The 25,070-nt window shown below is 41.2% G+C and overlaps 1 protein-coding gene across 2 annotated transcripts; it reads left to right on the forward strand.

The window, feature by feature from the left end:
* Positions 1 to 2,741: 2,741 nt before the first annotated feature.
* On the forward strand, positions 2,742 to 24,659 carry LOC132279407 (uncharacterized). Of its 2 annotated transcripts, none has more exons than XM_059781364.1 (4): positions 2,742 to 2,854; positions 3,015 to 3,147; positions 23,886 to 23,945; positions 24,054 to 24,659. In XM_059781364.1, the coding sequence occupies exons 2-4, from the start codon at positions 3,039 to 3,041 to the stop codon at positions 24,203 to 24,205; spliced, it is 321 nt and encodes a 106-aa protein (XP_059637347.1). In that variant the 5' UTR covers positions 2,742 to 2,854; positions 3,015 to 3,038; the 3' UTR covers positions 24,206 to 24,659. The 2 variants fall into 2 exon arrangements, with proteins under 2 accessions (XP_059637347.1, XP_059637348.1); XM_059781365.1 differs by having other exon boundaries at positions 2,759 to 2,854; positions 2,982 to 3,147.
* Positions 24,660 to 25,070: the final 411 nt, after the last annotated feature.

Consider the following 25,070-nt stretch of genomic DNA (forward strand, 5'->3'; position numbering starts at 1 on the left):
TTAGAAACTTAATCAAGTCTAAGGAACCATTGAAATGATTTTCATTAATTAATTTAACTAAAATCTCTAGATTTTGAAATTTATCCAAATGATCTCGAATTAATATATGTTATATAACATGTCAAGACTTGATTTAAAAACATGATACAAGTGAATTTCAAGCAAGATACGGCCATGAGTATTAAACTTTAATACTAAAAAATAATTAAATGAAAGGTTTCAAAACCTAATAAAATATTCTCGATTTAATATATTTGAAAGTTTATGGCATGCACGTCAAGAATATCAAATCGGAAATCTAATGGAGTGAATAGTGCACATGGAATAAATTAATTAATCAAATCAATTAAATATTACTAGATTTCAAAATATCTCCAATTACTCTCAAATTCACTTATGTTGAAGCGCATGCTAGTGCCTAATATAATATGACAACACATGTTAATTTCAAGCTAGATATGACCACATGAATTAATCTTTCATTCAAGAAAAATATTAAATAAAATCTTTAATACTTGTTCAAATGCTCTCAATTTAATATATGTCAATGACCATATCAAGGGGTAATTTAATCTCATGCCACATGTTTAAACCAAGTTATAACTCACCGGGAAAATCAAATCTCATACAAGAAAAATAAATAATAAAATCTCTAGATTTTGATACAAGACATGTAAATGAGTTGTATAAGTATCAATAACATGCAACATTAAGAAAATAAACCATAACACCCCTACCTCCATTTGAGATGAAATCTCAAATCCCCACCGAAAGAAAAATGCTCCGAATCCGACGATACTCCTAGGTTATGTCGGGGACAACGAAAGAAACATTAAACACCAAGGAGGCACCATGAAAATCACAACTTGATTTCAAACCTGAACTTGAAAAATGGTTAAAAATGAGTTCTAATAATGGGGAAAGATGCGCGTCGTCAAGGCGAGCATAAAACACAAAGGCACTCCGATGTTTTACATGATGGTAGACCTTCAAAAGAGGAGAGAGAAGGTGACAGCCATGGCTGCCATGGATTCTGGCTAGGAGAAAGGAGAGAGAGAGAAAAATCTGTCCTTTTCTCTTAAGACCTCCTATTTATAGAAAAACTTTAAAAGTACCCCAAAAGGGTCCTACCGGTTCAGGAAAAGTGGAATTTGAGCAGATGCTCTCAAATGACAAAACTTCGTGAACGAAAAAGAACCGAAATGAGAAAATATGAATAACGGAAGAAACGACGTCAAAAACTGAGTCCTGAGTAGAAAGATATGTCTCGAATAAGTTCGGCGGCAATCCGAGTCAGAAATCCGTAAAACTAGAGAAAACGACTGGAAGGGAATTTTAAGAATTCATGACTCGGCAAAAAATGAAAATGAATCCCGTACGAGGATCCAGGCTCAAAATAAGGTATTTTGCAATAACTTTCATTAATTGCACAATGGCCCATCCAAAAAGGGTTAACTGCACTAATGACCCAGAATGAAAATATCTTTTAAAAATATTTTCTTAAAAACCCTTGAAATAAAATATCTTCAAAAGATATTTATGAAAAATACCCCAAGAAAAGAAAAAGATTCTAAAGAACTGTACATCCATGCCCCTATGGACACTGGGAGTAATCAGAGTACTTTCTTACAAAAGTAAAGATACGTATTTCGTGGAAATCACTTAGAATGAAGATACGTGAAGTAAAAAACTAACTCCGAGCACGAAAAGTGAGATTTTGCCAAAAAGTGACAAACGGGGAAAAGACATAATAGGGAAAAGGACGAAAAATGAATATTGTCTGAAAAGTGAAAATGTGGAAATTACTCAGTCTTTAAAGGAAGTTGTCAATCCAAATGAAAGAGTCTCGAAAACTATTTCCAAGCACTAGAGACAACACCCAGTGACGAGAAACAGAACTCGAAAAAGAAAATTAAACGGAAAAAATTTATCTGTAAATTTTAAGAAAAAGGAAAGAGAGGAAAATGACCGAGTCATTACAGAAAATGAAACTTATTTTCTTTCCTTGAAAGAGAAAGGAAAAAACTAAGTACTTATCATGAAGGGCAAACACTTTTCTTTTCTTGAAAGTGTCACAGTGGCTCAAACATATGTCTGTCATGTCTAAAATTGTTGTGAAATTTTTTATTTCTGTTGGACGCGGTTGAAACATGGGCAAGACATGAAGGATAGTTTTGTAATTATCTTTATTAAAAGAATATGATTTTTATTCAATTTTAAAATATATTATGTGTTGATTAGAGAATTAATATAAAATTTTCATAAAATAAAAAATAACAAAAAGTCTAACTCTGAGCTTCAAATTAGTTGTTTTAGTTATGATAATGTGGAAAAATTCTTTATGTATAATAATATATATTATTTATTATTTTTTTTTGCCGTATTACTACCATATTCATGTTCTATTTTATTCAGATTTATTAAATCTTCGCCAAATGCCTTCATATATAAAAATTTGTATATTCATTGAAAGTCCACAACACCATCGTCCACCAAATAAAAAAACAAACAAAAACCTGTCCAACATCCAAAGCCATCAAAGGCTAAGTTTGTTGGCCTATCCAAACAGAACTTAAAAGCATAGATTGGGAAATCAAGATGGCCCGCCCAACAACAAGAACATCGACCCACCTTGTCTCTATACCAAAAATATACCAAACATGAAGTCCAGTGGGCTAGCCCACGGCTGGACCAGGCTCAATTATTGGCCCAGTTGTCGCCGTCCCGAGTTGATGAAATGAAAAACCAGTATATTGTCCGCGCAGCCAAAACCCCTATTTCAGAAACCATGGAACTAGCTAAGCTGAAGAGTGAGTAGATCGAACCGGTTGAAATTCATCTCGCAAAACAAAGGGTAACCCTACAAAACCCTAATTCTTATATACTGGATTTTGAATCATAACCCTAATACATATAAATATACATATACATATACACAAACTCACAACAATGTATCAGTCATGTTTAGTTCCATTTGTCAGATTCTATATCGCCAACTCTCATTCGTTACACAGTTAGAATTCAACCATTCCATTTTGATGGCGTTCGCCTCTGCTTTTCGCCGCATCCTCAACGGATCTGCGACCCTGTCTGTTGCGCATTACCGTTTCAGTTCAACCCTAGCAACTCCAAAGCTATTCATAAAGGGTACGTTTATAAAGCTTTTATTTAAGATGTTTGCTTGTGTATATATTATTGATCATTGATTTATGCTTCCTCAAGGATGGACACCTGGGTGTCCTTTTCCCTATTGTTGTTGTTGTCCACACACACACACAGAGTATACCAACTTTCTGTTTTGTTTAAATACATACCTTAATGTTATGTGTTACATTATTTGTTCTCCATTTTTACCTAATAAAAAATTTTCCATTTGCTTCTTCCGATTTTGTAACGTTTATAAAGTTTTAATTCCTGAAGGGGATAATTCACACCATTAAGTTATGATCATGCTAACTTGATTGGAGTTCTAAATGATTTTAATTATTATTGGGAAACGTAGGTAATTTGTGAAGGGCTTTGGTGTTAGCTAATTGTTATGTTGGTGCCCTTTGGAGATTTCATATGAGAAAGGGGTCCTGACACATTTTTTAAAATTGTTAGTGGAGGGCCTTGGTATAAATTTCCCTTCCTAGTTGGTGGGATCTAGGTGGCACTTTCTCAAGAGTTGTGAGGGACATGTGTCACATGTCCATCCCATGCGATATTAAGATCCATTTTTTCAGCATAAAGAACATACAAAATGGGGTCTCATACACACTCATACGCATGAAGGTATAGAAAGGGAAAGAGAGCTAAGAAAATTAGGAGAGGAGGAGAAGCTCCAACCATGGGAATTCCGGAGAGAGAGATGAAGAAGAAAAAAAGAAAGAAAGAGAGATGGGGAAACTAGGCTTGGGATCTAGGAAGCACGGACACTCCAAAATGAGCGAAAAATCTGTGTCCGACGCGTGTAAACACTCCAAAATGGGCGAAGAATCTGTGTCCGAGACGTGTCGGGCATGGACACGCGTCGGATACGGATTCTTCGTCCATTTTGGAGTGTCCGTACTTCCTAGATCCCAGTCGGACACGCCCTAATACGTATCGGACACCAAAAAACGTGTCTAGAATATATATATATATATATATATATATATATATATATATATATATATATATATTTATTTTCAGACATGGCACGGACACTCCGCGGACACGCGTGTCTGGAATTTTTTTTTCCTAATTTTTTTTTTTTTTTAGGAATGCTGATATGTTCTGTTTTTTGTTTTGTACTACCCTTTTGGTATTGTAAGTGGTAAAAGTCTTAGGTCAAATGATGGATGGGAATAGTTGATAGTACATTGACTTGTTTTGGTATCTTTTTTGGGGACTGGCCTTTAGGTTTTTGTGACTTGTTTTTAGGTTTTTGGAGTAAAGTTGCAATGATGATTACATGATACCAGTTATTATTCTAATGTCTTGTTTTTTATTTGATTTTATAACTCTACAACATTATTCTCTTATAGTTTATTAGTTATGAGTTATGATTTGTGTTTTTTTTTCATTATGAGGTTGATGAAAAATAGTAACACTCAGTAATTTTTAAAGTACTACATCATATATATATATATATATATATATATACTACTCGCCGTGTTTCCGATGTGTCCGTGTCCTAATTTTTTTGGATTTGTCGTGTTGCCGTGTCCGTATCGTGTCGTATCCGTGTCCGTGTTTCTTAGCTTGGGATCATCATCACTTCATCTCCATCAACCATCACCAGGGGTGGAGTCAAGAATTTTAGTTTGGGGAGTCAAATTTGTACTATGTAATTAAATTTTATTTATAATATATATACCTCAAGAATTTTAAAAATTAAAAGAAATGCAACCTTAATAAATAGAAAAGAAAAGAAAAATTAATATGAGAAAGAAATATATAAAGGAGCAAAGGATAATTTTTAAGTAAAAAATGAAGAGAAAAAGAGAGAGCATAGTTAAAGAATCAAATTTTCTTCGACAATTGTTTAATTATTCAGAAAGTCATTTTGAAAAAAACTTTTGAGTGCTTTGATTTTACTTTTGAAAAAATATATCATTATTATCTTTATGAAAGATTTATAAAAATAATAATTTTAACTAAATAAAATTATACTAGTTCTATAACTTTAGTAACTTATACAAAAATCAATAGCCATTCAATTTGTCATTTAGCAAGTGACAATTAGAAGTATTAATATATATGATATCATTGTTGTTGTTCGCGTTTTGCCATTTATGTCTCACAACATTTTAGTTTCTCCTCCTTTCTAATGAATCTAAAACTCACAAATGGTGATTAATATATAATTTTAGATATTTTAATTATAGAAACCTTAAGACTAAAAATGTGTGACAAAAAGAAAAAACAAGTTAATGCATTTTTATTAAAAATGAGGTGCATCAATGTATTTTTATCTTTTAAATTAATATACAAGTGAATATGTAAATGAAACAATGATAAGTGTACTACAATCATAATAACAAAAATTTATGTTTCACACGATTGTTTTTTGGAAGGTATGTTCCTCAAGATTTGAGTTTTCAAGAGGATGACTAATATGGTCAAAGTTAAAATTTTATATAAGTTTCAAAAGGATACTGAAGATGCAAGGAATTCATTTCCATTTTCTCTCTCTAGAATTCTTACACTTCAACAGAATCAATCCCCTTCTCTATCCATTACTTCTCATATTTATAGATACTTACAAACACTAATGGACTGCTAGATTTGGGCCCGTTCCTCTGTGGGTTTTTGGTCATCTTTGATGGGCTATTCGCATTCGGCCCATATGGCAGTATTTCTCTATGGGTTGGACCCAGCTGCTCGGACCGGATGCCATGTTCGCGGGTCATATCCGGCCCATGTCACTTCTGGCCTCCTCAACTGCCCCCATAATTACTCCTTATTTAATAAGGGGGTAATTATCAAAGGCGTCTCATCATGACGTTGACGGCTCGAGAAACTCTTATGGGGGAATGGGCGGTCGGATCCGGAATCAATGTTTCGGGGTTCGATAAACTTCTCGCCTCCCTGACACTTCGGCCCTCGGGTCCACTTCGTCTTTATAAGGCTCTAGAATGCCACTTCATGCCTTTTTACCGTCTCCATCTCTCTCCATCATCAGTCAAATCTCTCGCTCATCTTTTTAGAACAGTGCTAAATTTCATCCGGTGAAATTCTTCAAGAGTCATTCTTCCAGCGATCTTGCAATGCTCTTTGCTGCTTTCTACCTCAGAGGTTAGTCTTGTTCCTTTTTACTTTCGGTAGACTTCTTTTTACTCTTTTAGATCCTTCAATCGCTTCCACCATGGTTGTAGATCTAGATGTTCTTCGTATGAGACTTAGACTTCCTAACAACATCCAAGTTAGGGTTTGCCCTAGAGATGTTAATATTATGACCGGTGCCGGCTTTCTTCCCGGCGAGGTTTTATTTACTAACCTTCAACTGAATGTCGTTAGGTTCCCTCTGCATCCCTTCTTTAACTATGTTTTCAATAGACTGGGGATATCCCCCCTGTAGGTAAACCCAAATTTCTTTAGAATCATATCCGTTATGTTACTACTGATTCGTGACAGAGGTCTGGATCTTGACCTCATAGATCTTCTTTTTTGCTATAAGGTCAGTAACATCCGAACTGACGAGCCATTCTACCACCTCTACCCGATCGACAAGATGTCCATATGTACGGATATAATCAAATCTGAAAAGGGTTGGAGGGATAACATTGTGGGTGTTAGTGGGGCTTGGTCTTCGCCGGCTGCAGAGGATTACCCAATCCCGAGCGCCTTTGGCGTCTGTTCTGTCTCCTTGTTTAAGAAATTCAAACCTCATAAAAACGATTGTCCCTGCGAAACATGTGTTCCTCGCTTTTGTACTTTCTTATGTCGCTCCTTAGGCATACCTTGTGATGACTTGAGTTACAGTGTTTGCAGGGATAGGAGTAATTACTTGAAGAAATATGTTCTGAACGATATTCCTTCTTGCTCAGATCTCCTCACTTCAGACAACCTTCTAGCGCTCTCATCCCTCGGCTATACAATGAGCAGACTTCAGATTCCTTCCTTTGGTAGGAGAAAAAATCCTCCCCCAGCCACTACTGCTGCTGGAGCAACCTCCTCTCCCGCATCAGCCTCTTCTTCAGCCACCATCTCTGACACTATCCCGAGTGTGGTGGCTATTGATCCTGTTGTTAGCACCCCTGCTACCAACCCGAGCACATCTTCACAGATCACTACTACCCCTGCTGCTGCTGGGGGTGTTCGGGACAAAGAGCGAGGCAAAAGACCTCATCCTGACGGTGGAGTCAACCTCGAGGAGGAATCCCTTATAAGGAGGACCCGAGTCTCTGGGCCGAGCGCTCTCTTGCATCGCCCAGTCAGAGCTCCTGCCCCCTCCGGGCCTGTTGCAGCTGCTGCCTCTGCTTCTGCTTCAGCTTCAGCTTCTGCCTTTGCTTCTATTCCTGTTTTACCACCATGGGCTCCTCGATACACCCGAACGGATGGGACGTTCGTGAAGCCGAACGAGACCATGTTTAAGGATGGCCAGACCGCCATGGCGTACTATAGGAGCATGTGGACTCCAAAAGACTTTGAGGCAGCGAAGGGTCTGTCACAAAAGGATGTGTTCAGCCGCTTTCCCCAATCTGCCATGGAGGTGACTTTTATTTTCTAACTCATGAATCTTCTCATAATATTTGCTCTTGCCTTCGTCCGACCAGGCGATCGGTTTAACCAGTATTCATGCATATCTATGCAGACTTTGTTCGGTATGATGGCTATGCAGAAACAGGTGGAAATGGGGAACGCCAGGGCACGTAAATTCTCTGATAGCCTGGATGTGGCTAATAAGGAAAACGATATTCTTGCCAACAAGAACACCGAGATATTGGCTCGGCTTGAAAAAGCTGAACAAGAGAGAGATGCTCTGAAGAAGGAAACCGACTCTCTTCAGGATGAAAAAGATGCCCTCCAGCTTGAGAAGAGTGTTTGGCAGACTGAGCGCGATTCAATCAGAGATGAAAAGGCAGAGCTCCAGTGCCTTCTGGCTGACGAGCAGTCTGCTCGGATGGCATTTGAGAAAAGAGTTCTGGACGAGCGCAACGCTCTGATTGACACCATTAGCAGAGTGAATGGTGGAATGTTGGCTCTTCATGCTCGGTTCTCAAGAGTTGGAGCTCTTAGATATGCTCAGGGATTCCGAGATGGTTTCTCCGACCGAGTTCCGGCTGAGGGCCAGACCAGCTCAACTCCGGATGAAATTGATAAGGATCTAGGGATTGACCCTCTGGGGGTCTATGTTGACCCAGAATCCACCGAAGCCGAGCACATATTTGATGAGTGTCAGGAGATTGCTTCCTCCAGGATCACTACAGCTCCTTCTACCGTTCAGCCTCTAATCGCTCTTCCTTCGTCAACTGTGGTATCTCCCGTAGTCACTGCTGATGTTGGGCCCCAGCAGAGCGACTCTGTTATTCATCTCGATTCCCCACCTCGTGAGGGTGAGATGGCTAATGGGAACGAGGAGGTGGGTCAGCACAACCAGGAGGCTGTCGGTACTGAGGCAGCTAGCTAGGGCTCTTCCAGATACCTCGATTTCATACTCTTTTTGTAGTTATGTGATTTGAATGCTTCACTTTTTGTAACCTCGATGCTTATTATGAATGAGATGATAAAACTTTTTTTTTGTGCTATGCTCTGTTCAAACCCACTTTCAATATTTTTTCATATTGACTTTGTCGTGTGCGTGAGTGCCTGGCGTTCGGCTTATGGTGCCAGCTGCCACTTATCTTGCTTAAGTGCCTGGCGCTCGGCTAGAATGCCACTTGCCACTTGGCTTTTTATTTTTTAGCAAGTGTCTGGCGTTCGGCTTATGGTGCCAGCTGCCACTTATCTTGCTTAAGTGCCTGGCGCTCGGCTAGAATGCCACTTGCCACTTGGCTTTTTATTTTTTAGCAAGTGTCTGGCGTTCGGCTTATGGTGCCAGCTGCCACTTATCTTGCTTAAGTGCCTGGCGCTCGGCTAGAATGCCACTTGCCACTTGGCTTTTCATTTTTTAGCAAGTGTCTGGCGTTCGGCTTATGGTGTCAGCTGCCACTTATCTTGCTTAAGTGCCTGGCGCTCGGCTAGAATGCCACTTACCACTTGGCTTCTCATTTTTTAGCAAGTGTCTGGCGTTCGGCTTATGGTGCCAGTTGCCACTTACCTTGCTTAAGTGCCTGACGATGGGCTAGAATGCCACTTGCCACTTGGCCTTTTTACTTTTTCATTTTTTCATCCATTTTTTTTTTTAAACCCTTGAAGAGGAAAGCTATTTTTATAAATCTAAGGAATTTGCACGTTCATACGTACTTGATTGAGAACAAACAACATCCGATAAAACTGAAACTTAGCTTTTTTTGATAGTACCTCTTCAGAGACGTAGCATTCCAGGGCTTGTTGACCAACTTTCCTACCATGGTTTCCAATGTATATGCCCCCTTCCCTATGACTTCTGCAATTCTGTACGGGCCTTCCCAGGGTGGCATCATTTTTTTGACTATCCCCACCTTTCTTTTCAGAACCAGATCGCCAGGGGCAAAATCTCTGTGTTTCACTCTTTTGTTGTGACTATTCGCCAATACTTGCTGGTATGATGTAAGCCTTATTGCTGCAGCGTCCCTCTTTCGTCTATCATATCGAGGTTCAATCTTAACATTATGTCGTTCTGACTTTGACTCCATGTTAAGCTTCTGATAGTTGGGACCAAGTGCTCAACCGGTATAACCGCCTCGGTACCATACGCCATTGCAAACGGGCTCTCCCCAGTCGGCCGCCTTGGGGTGGTTCTGTAAGCCCATAGGACGTTCGGGAGTTCATCCAACCACTTCCCTTTATGGTCCTCCAGCTTCTTCTTAATGCAGGCGAAAATTGTTCTGTTTGTAATTTCTGCTTGTCCATTGGCCTGGGGATGACTTACTGCAGCCAACTTCTGATTAATTCCATACTCCTCCAGCAGCTCTCTTACTTGCTTGCTGTCGAGGTTCGTGCCATTATCCATGACTATTGACCTTGGAACGCCGAAACGGCAGATAATATGGCTCCAGATAAATCGTCTCACATGAGTCTGAGTCACGCTCGGATATGGTTCTGCTTCCACCCACTTAGTAAAGTAATCCGTGGCCAGTAGCACATACTTGTTCTGAGCTCTCGCAGTTGGTAGAGGACTGACCATATCCATCCCCCATTGCGCGAAAGGCCATGGTGAGGCCATTACGTGCAATTCCTCAGGTGGTTGGTGGATCAATGGTCCATACCGTTGGCATTTATCGCACCTTCGAGAGAACTCCTCCTCATCTCTTGACATGTTCGGCCAGAAATACCCTTGTGTCATTGCTTTGTGCGCTAACGATCTTCCCTCAGAATGATTTCCACATACGCCTTCATGAATAGCTCGCAACACCTGCCGAGCCTCTGTGGGGGTGACACACTTCAAGTATGGGCCAGAGTAGGATCTTCTGTACAGCTGGTTATGCACTATGGCGTACTTTGCAGCATTCTTTTTGATTTTCCTAGCTTCATCCCTTTGCATAGGCAGAACGCCATCTCGAATATAAGTGATGATGGGGTCAATCCAACTCGGTTCATACGGTATGACATTGACTTGCCAAGGTTCAGAGTCTAAAGGTTCTTCAAAAATAGATGGCTGGGTCAGTATTCCTATTGGAATCACCCTCGCCAATGTCTCGCCAGAGCTCGAAGCACTACATGCTAACCGGTCTGCATCTGCGTTATGTTCCCTCGGTAACTGTATGAATTCAATCTTTGCAAAGTCCTTGGCTTTATGCAGAACGGCAGAACGATATGCCTCCATCGTGTCATCCTTGGTCGCGTACTCACCATTTACCTGCCGAACAATCAACTGTGAGTCACTATAAACAGTCAAACTTCTGAACTGTAGCTCTCTGGCCAACTTTAACCCATTCAGCAACGCCTCGTATTCCGCTTCATTATTGGTGGCTCGGAACTCAAGTCTGAGTGCTTGACTCAAAGAAGTACCCTCTGGGGTTTGCAGTTTAACCCCAATTCCTGCCCCCATCTGATTAGAGGAGCCATCCACATAAAGCTTCCAAGAGCCGCATCTAAGGTCTTCTTCCGTATCCTCAGAGTCACATTCTAGCAGGAAATCGACTACCGCTTGTCCTTTGACAGCCGTTCTCGGCTCATACGTTATGTCAAATGAGCTTAACTCTATGGCCCATTTTGTTATTCTGCCCGAGAGTTCTGGCTTGTGCATAAGCACTGTGATTGGAAAAGTTGTTAGGACAGCTATAGGGTGGGATTCGAAATAATGCCTCAACTTTCTTTTTGCGTTTACGAGTGAAAGTATCACTCGTTCGGCCTTCGAGTACCTTCGTTCTGCCTCGGTCATTGTCTTACTGACATAAAACACCGGGTGTTGCACCCCTTCCTTGCAACGAATCAGAACGGCACTTGTCACAACACTAGATACTCCGAGATATAGATATAATTTCTCTTCTGGATCCGGGGTTGACAGGATTGGTGGATTCTGCATATATTCCTTTAAATGGGTTAATGCTTGTCGTTGTTCATCCCCCCAGACCTGCCTTCCATGACTCCGGATCGTGTCAAAAAACGGCTTGCAACGGTCTGACAACTTAGAAATGAATCGACTTAATGCAGCTATTCGTCCTGTGAAGGCTTGCACTTCTTTGATCGTCTTTGGCTCGGCATTCTTAATCAAAGCCTCTGCTTGAGCAGGGCTAGCTTCGATGCCTCTGCGATTGACCACGTGTCCCAAAAATTGACCGGAACTCACACCGAACGAGCACTTGGTTGGATTGAGCCTCATCCCATATCGCCTCAGCACATCAAATACATCTTGCAGATGCTTCAGATGATCATCCTTCTTCCTACTCTTTACCACCATATCATCAATATAGGCTTCCACAATCTTTCCTATTTGATCCTTGAAAATTTTGCTAACAAGCCTTTGATAAGTTGCTCCCGCGTTTTTCAGTCCGAAAGGCATAACTTTGTAACAGTATGTCCCTCGCTCGGTAACAAAAGAAGTTTTTTCTTCACCTGCCGGGTCCATAGGGATCTGATTATAACCTGAATAAGCGTCCAGAAAGGTTAAACGCTCATACCCGGTGGTGGCATCCACCATTTGATCAATCTTAGGCAGCGGGAAGCTATCCTTCGGACAGGCTTTGTTCAAATTGGTGAAATCAATGCATACTCGCCATTTCCCATTCTTCTTCTACACGACAACGACGTTGGACAACCAATCAGGATAGTGCACTTCTCTGATGAATCCCGCATCAAGCAGCCTATCAACTTCCTCGGCTATGATCTGGTTACGTTCTGGAGCAAACCTTCGTTGCTTCTGCTTTACTGGTTTGAAATTGGGATTGACATTCAAGGAATGACAGGATACGGAGGGATTAATTCCAGGCATGTCTAGGTGACTCCATGCAAATATATCGGCATTGTGAGACAAGAAGTCAATTAGCTCCTGTTGCTCTTCCCTGGTCAGTCTTACTCCTATTCTGGTAGTTTGCTCTGGCTTGGACTGATCGATCTGCACATCCAGAAGGGGCTCTTCGGTCAAGTCAACTGGCTCCTCCACCCTATTCTGCTTGGGTGGAGGTTCCTGTAATTGCTATCTTGGGCTCGCCGAACGGATGGGCGCCTTCCCTTTCCCAGCATATTTTAGTGTGACGGAATAACACTCTTTGGCTGCAACCTGATCCCCATGAATGTCTATCACCTTATTTCCATCGGATCCGAGGCACCTCATGACCTGATGCAGAGTTGAGGGCACACCTTGGACTCTGTGAATCCATCCTCTTCCCATCAGGAGATTGTACGAGGGGTAAATCTCCACAACCACAAAAGTTTCCATAAGAGCTCGTTCTGCAGCTTGAACTTCTACTTCCACCATACCGATGGGCTCCACCCTCTTACCATCAAATCCTAACAGGGGATTTCCAGTGGGCTTGAGCCTCTCTGGCTTAATCTCGAGCCGATCAAATGTGTCCCTCGGCATGACATTCGCACTACTTCCGGGATCGATCAGAACTCTGCGCACCAGGCAGTCCGCCACTGTCAAGCTGACCACCAACGGATCTTCATGGGGGATTTGAACACGCAGCAGGTCTGTCATGTCGAACTTTATCTGTATCGATGTGATCTGTTGGTGCAGAGTATTCACACTGCTGACCCTTTTCTTCATCTGCGCTTGCCGTAGGCGCGTTCGGAGTAGCTCATCTGAGTCTTCGCTAGGCTCGGGTCGACCGTGAATAGCATTGATTATACGAACTGGCTGTGAATTGTGGGAGCTTTGTTTCTGACTCCTTTTTACTTGCTCCATCAGTCGATTCTGCTCTATCGCCAAGCCTTGAACATAACTCGCGAACTCCCCTCTAGCTATCAACATCTCCACTTGCCTTCTCAAATTCCTGCATTCGTTAGTCTGATGACCGAAATCGGAATGGAAAGCACAATGCTTAGTCTGATCCCTCTGTTCGAGGGGTTGCCTAATTAGAAGTGGTGGATGAAACTTATCTTTGTTCTCCTGATATAGCCTCGCCAGAGTGACCTTTAACGGAGTGATTAGCTCTTCCTCCCTGGACCTCTTTTCTGCCTTCCAGGAGGTCTGACGTTGCGGCTGAGCCTGCTTCTGCCTAATCTTTGCCTTAGGCTTTTCCTCGGTCGACACGACCGACGCTGTCCGAGCATTGGCTGCCTCCTCTTCTTCTAGGCACACAAAGCCATCGGCTCTTTCATTGAGTTCATCCATAGTCGTCGGCGTGTTCACTACCAGACTGGTATGGAACGGAGTGCCACGTGTCATAGCCAACTTGAAGGCTTGAACCACTGTAGAAGGGTGGCATTCGATCACCATACTCTTAGTGAGGTTAAACCTGGTGAGAAAAGCCTGGAGGCGTTCATCTTTGTGCTGTTTCATTGTGAATAGGCTTGAGATGTCCTTTGGCGGACGCTTGTTCCCATAGTACTGGCTTATGAACTGATCGCACAGGTTCCGGAAGCTATCAATGGAGCCCCTAGGCAAGTTCTTGAACCAGCTAAGCGCCGGTCCGGCTAGACTTGTAGGGAAACATTTGCACATTAAAGAGTCGTTCTCCGTATTCAGAGCCATCTTCAACTGGATATGGTACACATGATCGATCGGATCGGTTGTTCCGTCAAACAGAATAAAGACTGGCATGGCAAACTTCCTTGGATGCGGAGCATTCAGGATCTCATCAGTGAATGGTGAGTCAACCGTCCGAGCCGCGGATCGGAGTGCTTCATTCTCTCTCTGGAGCCCAGCGGTAGCTCTATGAGCTATAGATCTGCTCTCCGAACCGCGATGAGTGAATGTAGCCATGGAGGGCCGGTAAGACGGATCGGACGACCGTTCCTCAATGAGCTCTCTTTGCCAAGGCGATACAACTCGGCGGCGATCAACCTCTATCACTTCCTCTTGGTTGAACCTTTCCTGATGCGGATCGAAGGTCATGGCTTCGTTCTGTCTGATCTGCTCATGTCGCGGATCAACGTGAGTCGATCCTTCGTGATCCTCAACTCGACGAACATTTGGCGGCAAATCGTCCATCCTCCTTTCATCACGGTGGAGAGCTGACTGATTGTTCTCGTCCTGCTCGCCTTGATGTGCGATATTAGATTGAATACCTCCTTCACCGGCCGGAAGTGGACGCGGAACCGCTGGCATTTGCTGATGCTGCATTCCAGCTTTCAATTCTGCATTCTCTTTTTTGAGAGCTTCGATCAAGTTCATCAACTCCTCAAGCTTCGTTTGCTGGACAGCCTCCATCGGATTGGAGCTTTCACCTATCATTATTCCTGAACGGAGTAAAGGCATTAATTTCAAGTTCTTGAGTAGATCTGAGCTTCGTGAGCGCGAATTTTTCAGATCTGGTTTCGAATTCTCCGAATTATGCTTACGGTTGACGAGATCTGAATTCTCCGAATTCTAAATCCGTCAGATCCGGCCACAATCGAACAACTCGTTGTTGCGTAGATCTGAAGCCACTTCCGTCAAAGCAACAGGAACTAAAATTCCTCCAGAATAGGTCACAATCGCTCAGATCTGGATCCAACTCCCAAAGATCGAGTTTCGTCTTCACAAATTGGTCTGAATCCACGCGATATTGATCAATGATCAATCAATCTTCCACGATTCCCACAGACGGCGCCAATTGAAGATGCAAGGAATTCATTTCCATTTTCTCTCTCTAGAATTCTTACACTTCAACAGAATCAATCCCCTTAATGGACTGCTAGATCTGGGCCCGTTCCTCTGTGGGTTTTTGGTCATTTTTGATGGGCTATTCGCGTTCGGCCCATATGGCAGTATTTCTTTATGGACTGGACCCAGCTGCTCGGACCGGATGCCATGTTCGCGGGTCATATCCGGCCCATGTCACTTCTGGCCTCCTCAGATACAAGTTAAATTAATTTTCAAACTCTATATTTTGAGGCCAATATACAAGTGTTTTGAAAAAAAAATTGGGGGGACCAAAGGACCAATTGGCCAGCGGTATCACCCCATCTCCCCAAAGGGGAGGTCGGGGATTTGAACCTCGGTGGACGTAGGGTGTGTGTATAATTGCTTTAACTTTCAAAAAAAAAAAAAAAAAATTAAAATCAGGGTCCAAGTGAAATTGTGAATAAATTTTAAAATGTATTTGTAAATTAACTATTTTTTGGGGGTATAATAAAAATCTTAAAAATTCTTGGGGGCCCATGACCCCCACTAACCCCCGGGCTCTGCCCCTGACAATCACCCCCATCTTCATTCCATTTTTCCATTGAGGTAGGGCTTCTCTAACATGAGTTACTTTGAGAGATTTTCCTTTAAAAATCTTTATATTTTCTGCTATAATGATTACCTATTGTATAAATATGCATGGATTTAGTTTTATGTTTTTTTAAATTGTTTTCTTTTAGAATATTAATTACCTAGGAATTTTAAGTATTACTTTTCATTGTGGTTATCTCACTAACTCTTTGATCAATCCTATAATGGAATTTTGAGACCCCAAGTCGATCTAGGATTCCATTTTTTTTTTTCATGAATTAGTTAATAGAATTTCCTTGTTAGGTTTGTGGTTATTAATATGGTGTTATTTGGAAGTTCTGGATATATAGACCAAATATTTAATGTATTTTTAAAACTTCCTCCTAATTTTATTGGAAGTCATATAATAAATTGAATGAGAGATATATAATAGTGAAGAATCAATTGAGGCTCCAACATTAATAGGCTGCGTTTGAGGGGCATTTAATCTTTGCATGGTATGTGTTTATTCCATTATTTTTGGATAAATGGAAAGACTACATGTGGCGAGTTCTAACAAACTTGCCACACCGGATTGTCAAAAGCGGAATTATATTAGAGCATTATGGGACGTTCGGACCATGAAGGACAAACCAATTCAATTATTGCCATTTAGACTCGCACATAATGCAAAAGTCAAGAGGATAATTGTCTACCAATAAGAGAAGCATGTGGCGAGTTCCAATGGAACTGGCCACACTAGATTGCAATTCCAGCAAGCTTGGAAAGAAAGATCATATTGAAGCACATATATGATTTCACGTAGCAATCCAAAGCAAATATCAATTAAGCTAATCAAATTCCGACACATGATTCTATTAAATCAAGAATATGGTGAGCCTCAAAAGACTTGCCATACTAAATCAATTTCCACAAATTCCCAATGGTCTCAAAAAGAAAAGATTACTTATTATACATGCAACTTATGGCATGTGGAGCTACTCAGCCATCGACACATGGAATTTGTGGAATAAGATTGAAGGAAATAATGTTGTCTAGGCCAATAAGAAAATAATATATGGTGAGTTCCATGGAACTTGCCATATTTTATTAAAATCCTTAAGATCAAAGTTTAGAAAGGAGCCATTCAGATGCTCCCATGTGGCGCCAGAATAATTTCAGTCTATATGGTATACGATTGCTGTTACGGGATTAGGACCTTGACAAGCCCCCTGACAGCCATGGGATGCTGTCAGTGTGCACTGGGGGTGCCCAGTGGCATTTTCGTAAATATGGTGAAAAAGTGAAGCTTGGAGTTTTGGCTCGGGATCTTTATGGGAGGTACCTTGAGTCCATAGAAGATGGTTGGTGCAGACGGCACTCGATTTGGATGTCGTGCACTCTGAGACATTTATATGTGGGTGTAGATTAGTGGGCTTGGCATGGGCTAAGTTCACAAGGTTGGCTCAGATGTTGCTTAAAGCATGGACCACACAAGTCATGGACGTGTGGCATAGTCAAGTCAGGGATATGGGCACAAGGTAGTGGGCGTAGGCAAGGCTCAGTGTGCAAGGTTGGCTCAGGGGACTCAAACATGGCTTATGGTTATAGAAGATGGCTAAGTGGGCTCAGGTGGTTAGGGGAAGTTACACTTCCCACTAAGTGGGCTTAGTTGGTTGGGGGGAAGTTACTAACACTTCCCACTAAGTGGGCTCAGTTGGTTGGGGGAAGTTACACTTCCCACTAAGTGGGCTTAGTTGGTTGAGGGAAGTTACTAACACTTCCCACTCGTGTGCATATATTATGAGGAGTGGGGGTGTGCTGAGTAACTTCCCATGCATGTGGCACAGATCTGAGGGACAACACACAGGTGGTTAGAGTCGGTTTTCTTCCACTATGCTGATATATAAAAGGTGGCAGATAATGTGTAACTTTCTGTGGACAAGTGGCATGAGCAGAGCGTGCCAACAAGCTAGTAGTTGGGCTTGTCAACTACATATGTAGTGTTGGCACACTTAGTGGGTGCCAACATGATCCTAGGTGGATGGGGGTGTCATCCACCACTTTGGTGGGCAGTTGTGGGCGGTTTTGAGAGTTTGCCTATATATTGCTAATGTGGGTTCTATAGAGAGGAGAGATTGAGAGTGATACACAGAGTTGTGTTGTGAGAGACTCTTGTATGCTTCTGCAGGTTGAGGCCTTTCCTTGTACTGTTTTGTGAATAATAGTAAAAGGTTGAAAGCCTTGTGCTTCTGTAAAATCGTGGATGTTATTGTCTTTATATTCTTGCAACTATACTTGTATGTGAGAATGTTTTACTTGCTGTGTGTTCTAGGCAGCAAGTGTGAGTTGGCTGAGTTAAGTTGGAAATTCAAAGAAAAGTTGTTCATATTTCTGGCTTAGTGCTATTACAGGGCACTAGATTCGTGTTCAGAATTTTGCCCTGTGACAATTGGTATCAGAGCCCAGAGTTGGGTTCATCATGGCCGGTGGTAATGCTACAGAAGCTCTCAAAGATCGTGTGACTTGTTTGGAGGCCTTGGTGGGTGCTCCACAATCTGATGATGCTGCTGCCTTGACGGAGCAGATGGAATTGTTTGCAGTTGAGTTTCAGACAATACGATCAATGCTTGAAGAGTTTGTGGGGGAGACAAACTCAAAGATGCAGATTATGACGGATGATGTGATGTCCATGACAGACCTCTTCAAAGATCATGTGAAGGATTTAGAGGGCGAGGTGGCTTTGTTGAAGAGGGCCATGCACAATCAGACTGTTGTGGGAGAGAAGCCATCATCTTCCAAAATCAAAATTCCAGAACCAAAGTCATTCGGGGGCAAGAGGAGTGCCAAAGATCTGGAGAATTTCTTGTGGGATATGGAGCAATATTTTCGAGCAGCCCATATTCCAGATAATAACAAGGTAACTATTACTAGTATGTATTTGTTTGGTGGTGCTAAATTGTGGTGGCGGACTCGGGTGGAGGACGAGTTACGCCCCAAAATTACTATATTTGCAGAGCTGAGGAAAGAACTGAAGGAGCAGTTTCTTCTAGCAAATTCTGGCTGGGTGGCTCGGGAGTCATTGAGGAGACTCAAGCGTACAGGTACAGTGCGTGAATATGTGAAAGAGTTCACATCTTTGATGTTGGATATCAAAGATATGTCCGAGGGGGACAAATTATTTAATTTCATGACAGGCTTGCAATCATGGGCACAAATCGAGTTAAGGAGGAGCGGAGTGATCGACCTCTCTTCTGCTATAGTTGCAGTAGATAGCCTGGTGGACTTGCAGATTGAAAAGTCTGACTCTACTATCGCCAGCAAACAGAAGAAGGGCAAGTTTGGTGACAAGCCCAAGAGGTATGGTGTTGCTGAGGAAGAGAAAGACAAAGGTAAGTCAGAGGCGATGTTCATCCAGCAGAGGCCAAAGCTGGACAGTGGTTGCTTCATTTGCGAGGGTCCACACAGGGCGAGGGACTGTCCTAATAAGGAGAAGGTGAATGCTATGGTTGCTGAAGAAGCCAATGGAAGAGATTCAGACTCGGATGAGGGTAATGTTCGGGTCAATCCTCTTGTTATGCAGTCATGATAGGTGTGGGTGGGCGCGTGGCTTTGGGGGAAGGCTTTGCGGATATGCTCACTGAGTTTATTGCCAAGGTTGGTAATGGTGAATTCCCTCTTTATTTGTTTTTCTGATTTGGGTTGCTGGTTGTGAGGACAGAATCCAAAGGTGTTCAGAATTCATGTCATGAATCGATGCGGAGGTTGGGGTTTATTGCATTATTCAAGTGCAGCAATGGAGTTGTTGCAGTGTTAATTTTCAACATTCGGGTTGGTCGGGGCCAACATGCTAAGTTGCAGGCAGAGACTTGTGACACTTTGTGATTGCTTCAACGAGGACGTTGAAATTCTTAAGTGGGGGAGGTTTGTTACGGGATTGGGACCTTGACAAGCCCCCTGACAACCATGGGATGCTGTCAGCGTGCACTGGGGGTGCCCAGTGACATTTTCGTAAATATGGCGAAAAAGTGAAGCTTGGAGTTTTGGCTCGGGATCTTTATGGGAGGTACCTTGAGTCCATAGAAGATGGTTGGCGCAGACGGTACTCGATTTGGATGTCGTGCACTCTGAGACATTTATATGTGGGTGCAGATTAGTGGGCTTGGCACGGGCTAAGTTCACAAGGTTGGCTCAGATGTTGCTTAAAGCGTGGACCACACAAGTCATGGACGTGTGGCATAGTCAAGTCAGGGATATGGGCACAAGGCAGTGGGCGTAGGCAAGGCTCAACGTGCATGGTTGGCTCAGGGAACTCAGACATGGCTTATGGTTACAGAAGATGGCTAAGTGGGCTCAGGCGGTTAGGGGAAGTTACACTTCCCACTAAGTGGGCTTAGTTGGTTGGGGGAAGTTACTAACACTTCCCACTAAGTGGGCTCAGTTGGTTAGGGGAAGTTACACTTCCCACTAAGTGGGCTTAGTTGGTTGGGGGAAGTTACTAACACTTCCCACTCATGTGCATATATTATGGGGAGTAGGGGTGTGCTGAGTAACTTCCCATACATGTGGCACAGATCTGAGGGGACAACACACAGGTGGTTAGAGTCGGTTTTCTTCCACTATGCTGATATATAGAAGGTGGCAGATAATGTGTAACTTCCTGTGGACAAGTGGCATGAGCAGAGCGTGCCAACAAGCTAGTAGTTGGGCTTGTCAACTACATATGTAGTGTTGGCATACTTAGTGGGTGCCAACATGATCCTAGGTGGATGGGGGTGTCATCCACCACTTTGGTGGGCAGTTGTGGGCGTTTTGAGAGTTTGCCTATATATTGCTAATGTGGGTTCTGTAGAGAGGAGAGATTTGAGAGTGAGACACAGAGTTTTGTTATGAGAGACTCTTATATGCTTCTGCAGGTTGAGGCCTTTCCTTGTACTGTTTTGTGAATAATAGTAAAAGGTTGGAAGCCTTGTGCTTCTGTAAAATCATGGGTGTTATTGTCTTTACATTCTTGCAACTATACTTGTGTGTGAGAGTGTTTTAGTTGCTGTGTGTTCTAGGTAGCAAGTGTGAGTTGGCTGAGCTAAGTTAGAAATTCAAAGAAAAGTTGTTCATATTTCTGGCTTAGTGCCATCACAGGGTACTAGATTTGTGTTCAGAATTTACCCCTGTGACAATTGCCATATGGAAAGAGAGGTGGGAACGTGGTGCTAAGTTTTCTCCTATTTTATAGGGAATTCCAAACAAGCCATTCGGCCACTATATTTGAGGTTATCAAAACTTGAGACCAAGTTAACACAAAGCTTCTAAAGAAGGGACGTGGATGATCATTTAGAAAATGGGAAGTGAATAATTATATATATATATATATATACCAAATCTATTTATGTAGAATTGAAGTTACTAAAATCATGGAATGCATGATGCCATAAGAGCTTACTAGAAGGAAGGTCCAATTAAAAAGGAAGTTGCTGAATCCAAGGAGAACATGCTGATATACAATTGCATGGGAAGAAGGGTTCTGTGTAAGGAAGGAAATAGATGAGACGTGGGACACTTGGCTACATGTTAGTATATTAGAAGAAGATTGGAAGTTGTCCATGCAACTAATGATTGAAATCTATGGACAACGTGGTTAAAAGCTGGTACTATATGTCTGAAATAAAAGAAGAGTCCATGCACGATTGAAGAATGATGTGGGACACATGGGAATTTATAGAAGAGCTAAGTGGAACGATCAACTCCATCTGGTACTAAATGTCCACTACTCAGAATCATGGAGACTTTTAGGGAATATGGTAGAAGTAATGTGTCAAGAAAATGGAAGAAGGTGGAGATAAAACATGGGTAATTGCCAAGAACATGGGACACTTGGTAGTTTGAAGACCAGCCAAGTGGAGGCTGTTGGAACTGCCACATTTCCAACTGTTGCATGAGAAGTTATATAAATAGAGCACTTATGCCTAGAGTGCTAGGACGGCAAAATGCACACCACAGATCAATACAACATCTTTGCTATGTCAATCCATGTATCTCTTATTCCAGTAATGAATTTACGTAATGTTTAATTTAAGCCCAGCACTTTGCTATTTTATGTATCTCTCATTCTAGCAATGAATTTTCATAATGTTTGAGTTAAGTACGGCACTTTCTTTTACTACTTTCTAGCATAGTCTTCAATACTTTCAATTACAAGTCCAGCACTTCCTTTCTTACATTTCAACAATTACACTTTAGTTGTTTTATTTCAAAGTCCTGCACTTTCAATTCTGTCTTTTCTCCACTAGCATTAGAACAATCCCGAAGTCCTTTTTCAAGGCAAAAAGAACCCCTCGAAGTTGGCATTCCAAGCTTCCTTTCAATTGCCTGATCCCGACAACTTTCCATTGGAATATTGTTTGGAGCTTCTCTTTGGAACGACAGCAGTTCCTGTCACGCTTGCAACCCCCTTTCCATTCACTTGGAACGGACCCCAATTTTTATGAGCCAAACAGTATGCTTTATGTGAAATTGGGTTTAACATATGTCAATGCTATTATCTGATTGATGAATTGTAACTTTTTGGTTTTATTGTAATACACATTGAAAGATGATGATGCTTATGCTCAAATGCATACTGTTATAAGATTTTAAAAACTGCTAACTATGTGATAGTTGCTAAAGGCGTAGTTCATCTGTTCTAGTAGCTTGTTCCTTTTGGTACATTTCGATAACTTCAAATAACTTGGAGAGCACTTCGTTTTTTTCGATTATGTATAAAATTGAAGTGTTGTCTTGATCTTTCCTTCAAATGCTTACTGCTATAAGGTTTGTTATCTATTGTTTCATTGTTGCTTCTTTATTATGCTTTTGTAATGCCTTTTATTTCATGTGTAACCTTAGAGGTTCACAACTAATTACATGAAAAACTAGACTAACAAGGTCAGTCCTCTTGAATCCCACACTCGCCCATTGTTCTGTTGAACCCCTTAATTGATTTGTTTATCAAACTATACTGTACTGAACAATCTATGATCTTAAACACATGCTCATTGGAAAAAATGGCTGAGAAGTATTCATATGGAAAATGGTGTCATAACATGAGGACTAGGCTATTAAGCTTCCATGTTAGCTAAATTTTATGTATATTCATTATTTTGCTGAAAACGTACTTCAGAACTTGTTAATTCAATAGCATATTTATGATTTGATGCTTATTATTATTATTATTTTCGGTAAGTAAGATATTGATGTTTATTATTGTTTTTTTTTTTTTTGGGTGAATGATGTTTATTATTGTTTTTAAGCCTATTGCACCAATTTGATGAATTCTATGATAATATGCATATCGTGGGACATTTGGGGTGGTTTTGGAGGGAGGAACAAGCTGGATTTCAGTTCCAGCAAAAGTCCCACAAGCAGCGGCACTTGTCCAGAATGGTTGATTTGCATCCCTTTATTTCTGAAGTTGTTGATTTTGTGTTTTTGCATCCCTTAAGCATGTTTAACATGAAAATGTATGTTCTTTCTATACAAATGACTATTTTTTTCCCACAAAGCATTGTCATCATATGCATAAAATCTCTTAGGAGCTCTTGTTAGTGACTATCCTTCTTGGCGTCATTTCACTCATCACCATTTCAGGTACCAAAATCCGTTAGGATGACTCAGACGTTGTATATGGCTGATTACCTAGAGCAGCATGAATTTTTAAATATGGAGCCTTGATTGTTGATGATACAAGTAAATTTTGGCTTGATACAATTATCAACTTCCATTGAATCAATGTGTTTAATGTAATTTGTTCTTTGTGGATTCCTTCCTATTATGATAAAATGTATGTGCTATTGAGGTCCTATTTTGAACTAGTTCCAGCTTTTGGAAATTAAGGATCTAATATTGTTGGGTTGTAAAATGATCATGTTTTCATATTCATTGGTGGATATATGCCTATGTAAATTGAAAGCTCCAGCTAGGGAGCGTTGTATGTGTGCTCAAAGGTTATGAGGCTCTATAATTTATGTTTGGATCGGTTCTGCATGACACATTATTTGTGAATGTTGATGCGGTCTCTCAGGAGAGACAACTGAGGAAGATCTTAGAAAAGAATTTAAACCATTTGGCAACATTGTTGAAGGTTAGCACAGTGCGTTATTGTTTAGGAACTTTTGCTTTAATCTTTATCTATCAGTAAGCACAATGAGTAAATGATGTGTACAAATCTGATGCTTAAATGATTTTGCAGTAACAGTCCCTACGGATATTGTCTCTGGAAGATCCAAGGGGATGGCTTATGTAACCTTCTCAAAAATTGAGGATGCCGAGAAAGCTAAACATGAAATGAATGCTACTATGTTGGATGGGTATGTCATCTATGTCGAACCCTACAAATATTAACCTAGACCCCCACCTAAACCAGAGCCCGTGTCTTTCTGAAATTGGGTTCAGAACAAACAAGACTATGATTTATGGTGTATGTCGCCATTGAATTTATGTTCTCAAATTGTACTAGGAACTTATTATGTAATAACTAAGAAGTATGTTAACGGTGGGCTTATACTGTTTGGAATTGCTTGTGTATGGACATTTCTTCTAAAAAGCAAAAATGATAGAAACATTTGCAGTATTAAAACAGGGGGAACAAGTTTAACCTTTAATGAAGAGGACTAACTATATTTATGCGCTTTAGGTCCCGGGGCTCTGGAGTTATTCCCTTTTATTTGGGTTGCTTTTCCCAACAATGTTGGTAATTATGTTATGGAAAGCAGTGGGAGATGTTTTGTTTTGTGAGATTATGTATTTTGTATTTGGCTAATTTTGTTGTTAAAATAAGTCCGATCGAATTGTAAAATTTTGGTTCAGAATTTCAAAATTGAAGATCGGAAGCCGATTTGAAGAAGTTCAAGTGTTCATACTTTAATACACTCTGAAATGATGAGAACAATGTTTTAGAAAGGTATGTGAGTGTGAGAACACTTCGGAAGGTTGAAACACAAATTTTTAGAAAGTTTATATTCTGCCTAACTTGAATTGGTTCAAGATTATTCGATTAACATCTATCAAGATTAGTCTTCTTGAATCGGTAAGAGAATTCTAAATCGGTTCAAGAATCAAAAGGATTCTTTGAATTTAATATTGGTCAGCTTGAACCAGTTCCACTTTCCTGAATCGGTTCAAGGCCATCTGATTCATTTTGGTAACTTACCTTCTTGGTACGTTTTAATTCCTATTTGGTCTAGACTTTCTTTCAAAATCTCATGCA

The sequence above is a fragment of the Cornus florida genome, unplaced genomic scaffold (assembly GCF_030987335.1).
Source record: "Cornus florida cultivar Cherokee Brave unplaced genomic scaffold, ASM3098733v1 CherokeeBrave_3.0.0_Hap2_Chr10, whole genome shotgun sequence".
Classification (NCBI taxonomy): domain Eukaryota; kingdom Viridiplantae; phylum Streptophyta; class Magnoliopsida; order Cornales; family Cornaceae; genus Cornus; species Cornus florida.